Here is a 13,740-nt window from a genome sequence, read left to right on the forward strand (position 1 = left end):
AAAGACCAATGAGCAGTTCAACTTGAAACTTATTGTTAAAAAAAATTGCAGATGCTGGAAATCAAAAACAAAAACAGAAATTGCTGGGAAAACTCAGCAACTCTGTTCTGATGAAGGGCCAGTGGACCCGAAATGTTAACTCTGTTTCTCTCCACAGATGTTGCCAGATCTGCTGAATTTCCCAGCAATTTCTGTATTTGTTTGAGATTCATTCCTATTTGCCTGCATTGATGAGGTGTCCAATCCAAAATGTTAACCACTCCTTTGTCTTTTCAGGTTTGGAGGTTTTACTTTGAACTCATGGCATCATTTTAGATCATAACTTTCTCCCCTTTCTTCTTCTGAAAATGCTCAATCCTTGTTCAATGGGCACACATTCACTTTATCCAGTTTTAATGATTACTCAACTGCTTGTTAAGTGTACTGACACATGGATCGAATTTTTAATCTCTGACCTGTTTGATTAACCGACCTCAGTAAGAGGAGTACTGAAAGTTCTACATTGGGTACAAGACCAAAAATCTTCAGAGAGAAAACAAAGTCAACTCACACTTTAATTTCATATTGTTATCCACTCCATCCTTTTGAGAACATGCCATTACTGGGTAAAATGTCAAGCTCCCAACCTGGAGCATGTCAGGTGTCAGTGAGGCTGGAGACCATTATGTGGATTGCTGATGATCAATGAGTTGCCCTTAGATGTACAACGATCCTTGAAACATTAGGACCTAAGATCTCTCAGTTAAAATCAATATTTGCAGGGGGTCCACAAACAACAATTTTTTTTAAAAAACTGACCTATTCTTATATAACTTATTTACTTTTGATCCAAGCTACAATAATGTTATGGGTTTTTAATATTCATCTCAATCATTAGAATAGATAGGGGCCTTCTGAAAAGTATTGTATTATTTGCAATTTATTCATGCTTGGGAGCATCAATAAAACTTATAAGGAAAAATAGTTAGGACTAGATCCCAAATTCTTATGACCCGATTCTTAGGTTATCAACAGCACCAGATAAACCTGTGTGAAATGACCTAGTCAAAAGACTAATAGTGACTGACTTGTTACGAGTGGCAGCATTTTCGTCGGGCAGTAATTAGAAGTTCAGAAGCAAACTTACCAAGCTCAATACAGCCACAGATGCCTAAGAGAGAAGCGGCACCATGATATAAAGGAAGTGCAACATAGATGATGTCATCCTTGGTGACTCCAAACACTGAAAATCCAGCACTAGCCCTTAAGGATTGGAGCTGGGTGATTACAGCAGCCTTTGGTAACCCTGAAAAGGTCCAAAATTACATTATGTTGAAAAAATATTCAATTTTACATGAAAGAAATGGTAAATAATTAACCAATTGAAGTATGGTAATATTAATTAACATGAGGGAAAACTGATTTTCACATTTCTAACTTGAAGACAAGGTCTATAGATATAACGCATTGCACATCTTTAACACAAACATGTCCAAATTTTAACAGAAATGACTTTAATTTCCATGCGTTTTCAACTTCCATTTGTTCAGATTTGGTTATGGTTATACAAATATTTTTAAAAGAAACTGTATTCACTGTCCTCACTGTCCACTGGAGTAGCACCATAGGATTGGAGGTGGCAAATGTTATTCCTTTGCTCAGGAAATGGAATAGGGATAGCCCTGTGAATTGCAGACCAGTCCATCTTACGTCACTGGTGGTCAAATTATAGGACAGGATTCTGAAAGACAGGATTTATGATTATTTGGAAAAGCATAACTTGATTAGGGATAGTCAGCAAGACTTTGTGAGGGGCAGGTCATGCCTCACAAACCTTATTGAATTCTTTGAGGATGTGTCAAAACATATTGATGAAGGTAAAGCAGTGATTGTGATGTATATGGATTTCAGCAAGGCATTTGGTAAGGTTTCCCATGATAGGCTTATTCAGAAAGTAAGGAGGCATGGATACAGGGAAAGTTGGATGTCTGGATACAGAATTGGCTGGCCCATAGAAGTCAGAGGGTAGTAGTAGATAGAAAATATTCAGCCTGGAGCTTAGTGACCAATGGTGTTCTGCAGGGATCGGTTTTAGGACCTCTGCTCTTTGTGAAGTTTATAAATGACTTGGATGAGGAAGTGGAAGGGTGGGTTAGTAAGTTTGCCGATGATACAAAGGTTGGTGGAGTTTTGGATAATGTGGAGGTCTGTTGTAGGTTGCAACGGGACATTGATGCAGAGCTGGGCTGAGAAGTGGCAGACGGAGTTCAACCTGGAAAAATGTGAAGTGATTATCGGGTTAAAGGCAGGATTCTTGACAGTGTGAAGGAACAGAGGGATCTTGGGGTCCACATCCATAGAGACCTCAAAGTTGCCACCCAAGTTTATCGGGTTGTTAAGAAGGCGTATGGTGTGTTGGCTTTCATTACCAGGGGGATTGAGTTTAAGAGCTGAGAGGTTATGCTGCAGCTCTATAAAGCCCTGGTTAGACCGCACATGGTATATTGTGTGTAGTTCTGGTTGCCTCATTGTAGGATGGATGTGGAAATTTTAGAGAGGGTGCAGAGGAGATTTACCAGAGTGCTTCCTGGACTGGAGGGCATGTCTTATGTAGAAAGTTTGAAGGAGCTAGGGCTTTTCTCATTGGAGTGAAGAAGGATGGGAAGTCATTTGATTGAGGTGTATAAGATGATGAGAGGCTTAGATGGATTGGCTAGCCAGAGATTTTTCCCCTGGGCAGAAATGGCTATTACGAGCGGACATAACTTTAAGGTGATTGGAGGAAGGTTTAGGGGGGATGTCAGAGGTAGGTTCTTTATAGAGAGAGTGGTAGTAGAGTCAGGTACATTAAGAACATTTAAGCAACTCTTGGATAGGCACATGGAAGATAGTACAATAAAGGGTATTTTTACGAAGTTGAAGGTGTGTACTGTACCTTTAAGAGAGAGTGAATGCTGTTCTGAACTGAGAGCTTGCAAGCACCTGTGTGATATGACGAGATGGCAGTCTCACAGTGTACTGGAAAATTGAAAATATGTAGCATTTGGCTGTGAAATGGATACCTGAGTTGGTTGTTGTTTTGACAACAATTCAAATTTGACCAATCAGTTTAAATTGTGCCTCAGGATACTAAAACCCAATCAAGTTTTAATTTATTGTTTTGCCAACATCAAACCAATGAGACGATCCACTGTTGGGGAGTATAAAAATGCAGGCATTTTGAAAATTGGAGACAGAGCAACCGCCACTGAGAGAGACCTAAGAAATTAGATTATATTCCCCACAGTGTGGAAACAGGCCTTTTAGCCCAACAAGTCTACACCGACCCTCTGAAGAGGAACACACCTCCCTCTGACTAATGCACCTAACACTACGGGCAATTTAGCATGGCCAATTCACCTGACCTGCACATCTTTGGACTGTGGGAGGAAACCGGAGCACCCGGAGAAAACTCACACAGACACAGGGAGAATGTGCAAACTCCACACAGACAGTCACCCGAGGCTGGAATCAAACCTGGGCCCCTGGCGCTGTGAGGCAGCAGTGCTAACCACTGAGCCATCGTGTCGCCCAAATTAGGAAACATTCTCTAGCAAAGGTACCTTCTCATATGGAACATGCTTGCAATAAAATGAATGAAGACGACCCAAGGAGATCTTCAGCCTGAAGAAGAAAGACACTGAAGATAACAGCCATTGTGTGGTTTTGAAATTAAGTTGATGTAATTTTAATAAGTGTCTTATTGGAACAGTATATTGTTATGTAGTTGGATGCAGGTAATAAGCAGTTAAGAGAAAGGGAAGGCTGAGAGCTGTGAATAGTTGTTTCAGAGTCAAAGAATAACTTGATGTTATTATCTTTAAATAGTGTTTTGGGTGTTCTCGGTCACTCATATTTTAACAGATTACGAGGTAAGGTGAGCTTTTCTGGGGGTTCGGTTTAATTAACAGAGGGGTTCACCACTGTGTCATAACAGAATGTAGGTTAGTTTTATCTTAGTTTTGGATAAAAGGTCAACATAACACCGAGGGCTCCAGGGCCTGTACTATGCTGTACTGTTCTATGTTCTATTCACTGGCAAGTCTTGATGCTCTGTAAGTCTTAAGTTAGGAAGGTGTTCATAAGTTGCTGCAGTGCATCTTATAGATAGTACACAGTGAAGTTATGTTGTACAGAGGTGAGGAGAGTGAATGAGTGGATAGGGTACTAATTCAGCAGAATACTTTGTCCTGATAAGTGTCAGCCTTCCTAAGTACTGGTGGTGCTGTATCCATCCAGGGTGAATATCCCAGCAGGCTGGGGTGGGAATGTTTGTGAGTGGGTGGCAGGTTCTAACAGCTAGTATTGCTGGGGCTTCAGGAAGTTAGCAGGGATGTGCCACCTTCTGCTTTTACCCTGACTGTCATCTAGTATGCATGAAAATTTCAGTCATACATGTGTCTGCTCTCCAATGAGGTAAAGTGCTAATTATCCACTTCTTTAACAGTGAATGTAACAGTGTGTACCTGAGTTTCTAAAAACTCACCAGGGAAAACAAGGTGAAGTGGCAGTGGGATTGGATGGGGCTGAGTAACTGACAAGCCAGAAACATTTTCAATGCTGAGATCAGACAGCTATTTCCTAGCTTGGCGGAGCAGTGTTTATTGCCAGGGGATGTTCTGATAGTGTGCTTTCACTGCTTTAGAGAGGATTCTTCAATATTTTGGAGGTCACTTCTTGGAGATTTTTCTCTTTTCTCGCTTTTTCCTACATTTCAAGGTTTGGATTAGTATGGAACCTCCTCCCTCACTTGACCACAGAGCTGAGGGGAGAAAAAGGTGAACAGCAATATCATTTAAGAAGGCAAATGGAATTGTGTTCTTCATTCCTCAAGGGGTTGAGTTTAAAAGCAGGGAGGTTATGTTGCAGCTGTACAGTGTGCTGGTGGGGCCACACCTGGAGTGCTGTGTGCAGTTTTGGTTTCCTTACTTCAGGAAGGATGTACCGACACTGGAGGGGGTACAGAGGAGGTTCACCAGGTTAATTCTGGAGTGAGGGGGTTGGTTTATGAGGAGAGTCTGAGTAGACAGGGATTATATTCATTGGAATTTAGAATAATGAGGGAGGATCTTATAGAAACATATAAAATTATGAAGAGAATGGATAAGATAGAAGTAGAGAGGATGTTTACACTGGCGGGTGAAACTAGGACAAGAGGACATAGCCTCAAAATTAGGGGAAGCAGATTTAGGTCTGAATTGAGGAGGACTTTTTCACCCAGAGAATTGTGAATCTATGGAATTCCCTGCCCAGGGAAGGAGTTGAGAATTCCTCATTTAATGTTTTTAAAGCTAAGATAATCTCTTTATTGTTCAAAAAATTAAGGGTTATGGCGAGAGGGCGGGTAAGTGGAATTGAGTCCATGAAAAGATCAGCCACGATCTTACTGAATGGGGGAGCAGGCTCAAAGGGCTGGACAGCCTACTCCTGCTCCTAGTTCTTATATTCTCATGAACACAAACTGTACCAGGATTAGCAGCAGCTTTCTGCTCACCAACCTGTCTGTCCAAAGGAGAGACGGTCTAGTTTGTAGGAAGTAATATCACCAGGGGACAGGGGTTTTAAGCAGAGGGGAAGCAGCCTATAAATGATTTAACAGACAGTTGAGAGTTTTCTGTAAAGTGGCATTCACTGTCTCCTGCCAAGTGGAACAGGTAGGCACCCACTGCTAGCAGCAAACCACCTCCAACCTTGCTTTCCTCACCTCTGGCTTCTTCCAGGGATTTCAGAGTGAAATATGTAGAACTTTACCTGTTACCCTTCAAAGGTGACCAGTGACAGTGTTTATCAGGTCCAGGACCACGGCTTCCTTTTTGTGCGCAGTGAGTTTTTCAGTGCATAGTACTTTTAATTATTTGTGCAGGCCCTCGTGGTATTTATCACATGGTAAAGCCTGCATTGTACCTCCAGGCTGTGAAGCCACACTGTCTCTGTTCACTAAAGCAAGAACGATGAAAACCATTCCAGTTGGTGGAAGGATTGAGACCCAGGGGACGGAAATGGAACAATGAGAGGATGAGGGAAAATGTAATTACACAGTGAGCACACACTCCCATTCAGTGGTCTCCAACAACAAAAAGATCTTCATTCAGGATTGTACGAGATTCCCTCCCTGACAGTGCGGTGGAGACAGGGTTAATGAGAGCATTCAAAAGGCTATTTGGTCATTACTGAGCTGAAAATGTGTTGCTGGAAAAGCGCAGCAGGTCAGGCAGCATCCAGGGAACAGGAGAATCGACGTTTCGGACATAAGCCCTTCTTCAGGAACCTATTTGGTCATTACCTGAATAAGAAAAATGTGCAGGGCTATGGGAAACAGCAGGGCAGTGACAAATGGCCTAATTTCGATTCCTATGTTTTATGGTCTTATTGGGGAGAAAGTGGGAGAATGGGTTTAAGAAACTTATCAGCCATGATTGAATGGCAGAGCAGACTCAATGGGCTGAATGGCCTAATTTCTGCTCTTATGTCTTATGGATGAATTGCTTTTACAGAGAGCTAGCATAGATGCACAGTGCTGAACGTTCTCCCTCTGTAAGCATTCTGATTCAAAACACTCGCAGAATGCTTCAAGTCAGTGTTCCTTTGAGGAGCTGAGCTGAAGCAGACTGATGTGGATCCTGTCCATCTCAGTTGACCAAGGAAGTGGGAAGTCAGATGCTAATTCAATGATGAGGTTTAAAACAGCCAATCAGCACACTTTTAAAAACCTCTGGTTTTCACACGCTTTTCTGGACACTCCTGCTGCCAGTAGGTCAGAAAGTTAAAAGTTGAAACTTTATTGCTGGAACAGCACAGCAGGTCAGGCAGCATCCAGGGAACAGGAGATTCGACGTTTCGGGCACAGGCCCTTCTTCTCCTGTTCCCTGCCTAACCTGCTGTGCTGTTCCAGCAATAAAGTTTCAACTTTGATCTCCAGCATCTGCAGACCTCACTTTCTCCAGAAAGTTAAAAGCCCAGCCCATTGTCTTTCCTCATTCTTCCTCTCTATGGCAGTAATAGATCAGCGTACAAATCTGCTGCTGTGACACATACGTAATCTGAGCAGTAGACAGAAACCAGCTAAACACGCCTTTGTTTCAGCTGGGTGCTTACACTGTGGTGCCTGCCTACACTTGGATTTCAGCATTACAGGATCCCACCTTAAACAGCGATATAAAGTCGCCACTCAAAGAATTGAAATATCCATCATATCTGGCAATTTTATTTTCCTTATCACCTCAACAGTGCCTTGCAGGAATCACCTAATAAACTCATAAAGGGCACATTCCATTTCCAACTCCCATCTCCCCCAGAAAATATCTGAGACTTCAAATTCCTAATGAGAACAAAACGTTTCATTCATAAGTGTGTATTCAGCTGCAATACATTCCGGTGACCTTGCATTAATTTGTGCTCTAGTCCTCACTCATAACTACTCATAGTTAGAATATTCATGCTTGCAGAATGCCTAATAGCATAAACTGCACAAGGGCATTGGAATGTTCCTAATCCAAGATACTGTTACTCACCAGTGCCTGGGCTCATTGACCAAGTAACTTGTTAATCAGGAAGGTCAGTCATTAAGGCAATCAATCACACACACCATCTCAATTATTCTGAACAACAGTGATCACTGGCCACATATGACACACCAGAATCCTCTAACCCTTCTTACATCCTTGCCACATGTTAGTACTCACGTGAGGATTGTTCTGCGACAGCATTTTGTACTTCAGACCTTGCTCAAAGCTGAGAGTGCAAGGTCAGGCAAAGTCCTTAGTTTTTTGCCTCTCCAGCAGATGGCGTTTCCCAACTTCTCCCTCTCAATGCTGTGAGTGGGCCTATGCTGGGCCTTGCCAGACCCTCTTCCTCAGTGGTGTCTGGTCCTTCTCAATCTGACCTCACCAAATCTACCTTCCTCCCTCTTGACACAAGCAGCTCTGCCAAACGCCTTCTCAAGTGAAATTAATGAACTGATAGAATCTATTTTTCTACCACAAGAGCAATGATGTCTTTGAAAGCTTTTCATGATCAGCTATTGTCAAGATGTAGAGATTAAAAACATAAAGTCTGCTTGGAAGCAAATGCAAATATGCGACAAATCTGCCTGGTGATTCGGATAAGAAAAGACTTGACTGGAGCACTGAGGCATCACTACCCACCTGAATGTTCACATTACAGTACTATTACAGCAGGCTTCACATTGGTAAAGGACCACTAGGCCCAGAGGGAGAGCGCGAGTGTAAGTGAGTGAGTATGAGAGTACATGCAAGAACAGTTGTGTGTGATAATGAGAGACAGTGAGAGAGAGAGAGAATGTGTGTATGTGTGAGAGGGACAGACATGGGACAGAGAGAGGACAGAGATAGGAAGAGGGAGGGGAGAGAGAGACAGAGAGAAAGGGACACGCAAGGAGAGGGAACCCTGAGACTGGGACTGAGCCAGATATAGGCAATCCATCCTCCATCCTCACAAAACAGACCTTATCCACACATTGGGCTGGAGAAGAGAGTCCAGTCTGGAAGGAAGTCTGCTTCCAATACCGTCTGGATGAATTGCATCAATGTCTGTACCACCAGAGACAAAAGCAGAGTCAGTGTTTGTGAGGCCCACTGCTTTACCTCAGTGCTTATACCACCCCTGACAGCCAGAATTTGGAACCGAGATTGTCTCTCTCTCTCTCGAACGACTTTGAAGTGAAAAGGATAAAAAAGTGTACACTAAATTGGATCTGCGATTTAGTTCTTTTAATAATCGTTTTTGTTAATTAATCTTCCTTTAATTAACACTTTTTGCATAAATATTGATTTTTGCATGTTACTTTCTTCATGGCTTTTTAAAGAAAAAAACATGTTTAATATTGAGCCAAATGAGATCAAAAACAGCAGCTGCTGGGTCACTTGCTGAATGGAAATAAAAGCCTCACAAGGAGAAGGACTGTTCCAAGAAACAATGGTATGTGTTGAAAATGTTCAGCATGTCTGGCAGAGACAACCAGAAGTCAGTGACCCTTTGTGAGAACTAGCACAGATCATGAACCTGTAAGACCATAAGAAATAGGAACAGGAGGAAGCCATTGACCCTGTGGAGCCTGCTCCAGTATTCAAAACGATCACAGCTGATCCAACACTCTTCATGTCCACTTTCCTGCATCTTTCCCATAAACTTTGATTCTCTGACTGATTAAGAATCCATCTCAGTCTTAGATATCCACAAGGACTCTGCCCCCACAGCTCTCTGTGTAAAGGAATTCCAAAGACTCAAAACCCACAGAAGAAATTCCTCCTCATCTCAGTCTTAAATTGGTGCCCCTTTATTCTGAGACTGTGCCCTCTGGCCCTAGACTCTGCCCTGAGGGGAAACAGCCTCTCAGTATTTAACCTATCAAGAGAGTCTAGATTAGAGTGGTGCTGGAAAAGCACATCAGGTCAGGCAGCATCCGAGGAGCAGAAAAATCGACATTTCGGGCAAAAGCCCTTCATCAGAAATTCATCACTTTTGCCTATTTAACCTATCAAGCCTCTTAAGAATCGAATACGTTTTAATGAGATTAATTCATCAAAATTGCAATGAGAATAGTCCCAATATGTTTAGCCTTTGCTCATAAAACAATCCCTCCATCCCAAGGATCATCCAAGTGAACCTTCTCTGAACTGCCTCCAGTCCAACATCATTGAATCTGTTCCTCAGCCTCTAGAGATATTGCCCAAACTGTTGAGAACTTCCTTCATTTTCTGTCTATGTATCAGATTTCTAACTGCTCTTTGCTCTCCTATTATATATGTTATGTTGGGCATTTGTAAGTGTGGTTCGTTTATTTATCACTCAATGCAAAGTTTAATTCTTCAGTTAACACAATTTGTATACATTGACATAACATATTATTGAGGTGAATTGGTTGGTGCTAACTGGTCGGGAAGATCTGCAGTTTTAAAACTTAAATGGAACCAGGAGTCCTATACCAATAGAATATGTTCATTCTCATTTGGACATTGGATTGTTGTTTATGTACATTTGAGTTTCAAATCTTTTGGATTTTGCTGTCTTACTGAATAAGGCCAGGTTCAAAGAAGTGGCACAATGGCTCAGATGTTAGCACTACTGCCTCACAGCGCCAGGGACTTGGGTTCAATTTAACTCCCAGGTGACTGTGTGGAGTTTGCTTGTTAGAGTTATAGAGTCCTACAGCAAGGAGACAGACCCTATGGCCCAAACTGGTCCATGCTGACCAAAATATCCATCCACACTGACCCCATTTCCCTGCACTTGGCCCATATCCTTTTACTCCTTTCCTATCCATGTGTTTTTCCTAAAGCCTTTTAAATGTTATTAATGCACTCGCCTCAACCACTTCCGCTGGCAGCTCATTCCATATGTGTACCACCCTCTGTGTAAAAAAACTTGCCCCTCAGGTTCTCTTTTATTTTTCCCCTCAAACCTTAAACTGATGTCCTCTAGTCCTTAATTCCCCAACCCTGGGAAAAAAAGACTGAGTGCACTCACCCTATCCATGCCTCTCATGATCATATAAGACCCGCCCCCAGTCTCCTACCCTCTAAAGAAAAAAGTCCTAGCTTGTCCAACCTCTCCCTATAACTCAGACCATTGAGTCCAAACAACATCCTTGTAAATTTCTTCTGTACTCTTTCCGGTTTAATAACATCCTTCCTACAGCAAGGTGACCAAAACTGAACACAATACTTTTCCCCAGGGCAGGGTTGACTGGTACGAGAAGTCATAGTTTGAAGATACTCGGAGTAAGGTATAAAGGAGATGTCAAAGGTAGGTTCTTTACGCAGAGAGTTGTGAATGTATGGAATACGTTGCCAGCTGTGGTGGTGGAAGCAAAGTCATTGGGGACATTTAAGTGACTGCTGGACGTGCACATGGATAGCAGTGAGTTGAGGGGTGCATAGATTAAGTTACTATATTTTACATTAGGATTAAATCTCGGCACAACATCGTGGGCCAAAGGGCCTGTTCTGTGCTGTACTTTTCTATGTTCCAAGTTCTGTACTCCAAGTGTGGCCTCACCAACGTCCTGTACAAATGCAACATAACTTTCCAACTACTATAATTAATGCACTGACTAATGAAGGCTAGTGTACCAAAATCCGCCTTCACTGCCCTGTCTACCTGTGACTCCACTTTCAGAGAACCGTGCACCTGAACTCCAAGGTCCCTCTGTTCCACTACACTCGTTAAGGCCCTCCCATTCACCATGAAACTCCGACCTTGATTTGAACTTCCAAAATGCAAGACCATACACTTATCTATAATAAACTCCATTTGCCATTTCTCAGCCCACTTCCCCAGTGGATCAAGGTCCTGCTGCAATTTCTGATAACCTCCCTCACTGTCCACAATACCGCCTACATTGGTGTGATCTGTAAACTTAGTAATCATGCCTTGGACAGTCTCATACAAGTCATCGACATGGATAACAAACAGTAATGTACCCGGTACTGACCCATGAGGCACTTCACTAGTCACAGGCCTCCAGTCCAACAAGCATCCTTCCACTATTACCCTCTGCTTCCTACCATCAAGCCAATTGTGCATCCAATTTGCCAGCTCCCCCTGGATTCCATTCGATCTAACCTTCCAGAGCAGCCTACCATGTGCAACCTTATCAAAGGCCTTACTAAAATCCATACAGACTACGTCTCCCATCCTGTGCTCGTCAACCTTTCAAGAGATTTCATCAAAGAACCTTTAACATTTATGAGGCATGATCTCCCACGCACAAAACCATGCTGACTACTCCTGATCAAACCCTGTCTTTCCAAATGCATGTATATCTTATCTCTCAGAATCTTCTCAAGTAACCAACCCAGCACAGATGTTAGGCTTATAGAAAATAGAATAGAACGTTACTGTGCGGTACAGGCCTTTCAACCCCTCGATGTTGCACCAACCTGTGAAATTAATCTGATGCTCATCTAACCTACACTGTTCATTTATTATCCATATGTATGTCCAATGCCCATTTAAATGCCCTTAACATCGGCGAGTCTACTACTGTTTCAGGCAGGCCGTTCTGCACCCCTAATACTCTCTGAGTGAAGAAACTACCCCTGATATCTGTCCTAAATCTATCATTCCTCAATTTAAAGCTCTGTCCCTCATGTTAGCCATCACCATCCGAGGAAAAAGGCTCTCCCTGTCCACCCTATCTAACCCTCTGATTATCTTATACGTCTTGATTAAGTCACCTTTCAAACTTCTTCTCTCTAATGAAAACAGCCTCAAGTTCCTCAGCCTTTCCTCGTAAGACCTTCCCTCCATACCAGGCAACATCCTGGTAAATATCCTCTGCACCCTTTCCAAAGCTCCACATCCTCTCGATAATGCAGCAACAAGAACTGTACACGATACTCCAAGCGCAGCCTTACCAGTGTCTTGTACAGCTGAAGCATGACCTCATGGCTCCGAAACTCAAATCCACTACCAATAGATGCCAACACACCGTATGCCTTCTTAACAACCTTATCAACATGGGTAGCAACTTTCAGGGATGTATGCACCTAGACACCAAGATCTCTCTGTTCATCTACACTGCCAAGAATTTTACCATTAGCCCAGTATTCTGCATTCCTGTTACTTCTTCCAAAGTGAACTACCTCACACTTTTCTGCATTTAACTCGATTCGCCACTTCTCTGCCCATCTCTGCATCTTATCTATGTCCCCCTGTAACCCACAAAATCCTTCGGCCCTATCCACTTACTGCTCTATAGTTCCCAATCTTTTCTTTGCAGCCCTTCTTGAATAATGGTACAACATTCGCTACCCTCCTGTCTTCTGGGACCTCACCTTCAGCTGCATGGATTTCTCCGGATGCTCCAGTTTCCTTCCACAGTCCAAAGATGTGCAGGTTAGGCGGATTGGCCATGCTAAGTTGCCCATAGTGTTCAGGATGTTTAGATTCGGTGGATTAGCCATGGTAAATGCATGGTTGCAGGGATAGGGTAGGTGTATGGGTCTGGGTCAGGAAGAACAGTGTGGATTTGTGCCAAGTGGCCTGTTTCCACACTGTATGTAAATGTCAGACAAAGCCATGGTTGAGATGAGCATCAGATGGGCTTTATAAACATTAGCGGAGTATAAAAGTCAAGTTGTTCTGTTCAACCTACATTAAACCATTTAACCCTGTTGCAGGTAAGTTTACCAATTCTGTTCACCTGAATCATGTGAGCAGGAGGGTTAAACAGGATGTGTCACTCGGGCTATGATGTAGATAAGGTCAACTACATGACACTGACAATAATAATTGTAATTCTAGAATGTTATGTTGTATTTTACATAATATTCTTAGCTGAAATGTGTTTAGAGAAAGAATATCAGAACAAACTAAATTAAAAGAAACAATAATAAATAATAATTTTTCATGGTGTGGTCAAGTATCCTTTTAAAGAGACTTGTTATGATAAAAGTAAATGCAAATGCAAAGTGCTTCTGTTGTAGCAATCTCCCTCAAAGAACACACACAACCTACAGGCAGTCACATTTTGTTTGGATAACATGACTGGGATATTTATTCAAGCCATCTACTGTTGCCTCACAATATTCCCAGATGCTTACAAATGAAACTTAATGTCTTTGTTATCATTTTGAAAATCCTCCACAGCCCTGTCCCCCCAATGATGCAAACTCCTTCCAGCCTTATTGTTTGATATCTTTAGTACACTTCTCCATCAACCTTCCCCACAATGACAATGACAGATTGTTCCACCACTAT

General features: G+C 42.4%; 1 protein-coding gene across 1 annotated transcript in view; it reads right to left on the reverse strand.

The window, feature by feature from the left end:
* slc27a6 (solute carrier family 27 member 6) overlaps window positions 1-13,740 on the reverse strand; it is a 76,575-nt gene that overhangs the window by 42,221 nt on the left and 20,614 nt on the right. The window contains exon 3 of the mRNA XM_043718061.2: window positions 1,127-1,285. Within this exon, the coding sequence (XP_043573996.2) occupies window positions 1,127-1,285 (159 nt within the window). The remainder of the gene's footprint in view (window positions 1-1,126; window positions 1,286-13,740) is intronic.

This window comes from Chiloscyllium plagiosum, unplaced genomic scaffold, assembly GCF_037043375.1.
Source record: "Chiloscyllium plagiosum isolate Xiang-an unplaced genomic scaffold, Cpla_swu_hap1 HiC_scaffold_2, whole genome shotgun sequence".
Lineage (NCBI taxonomy): Eukaryota > Metazoa > Chordata > Chondrichthyes > Orectolobiformes > Hemiscylliidae > Chiloscyllium > Chiloscyllium plagiosum.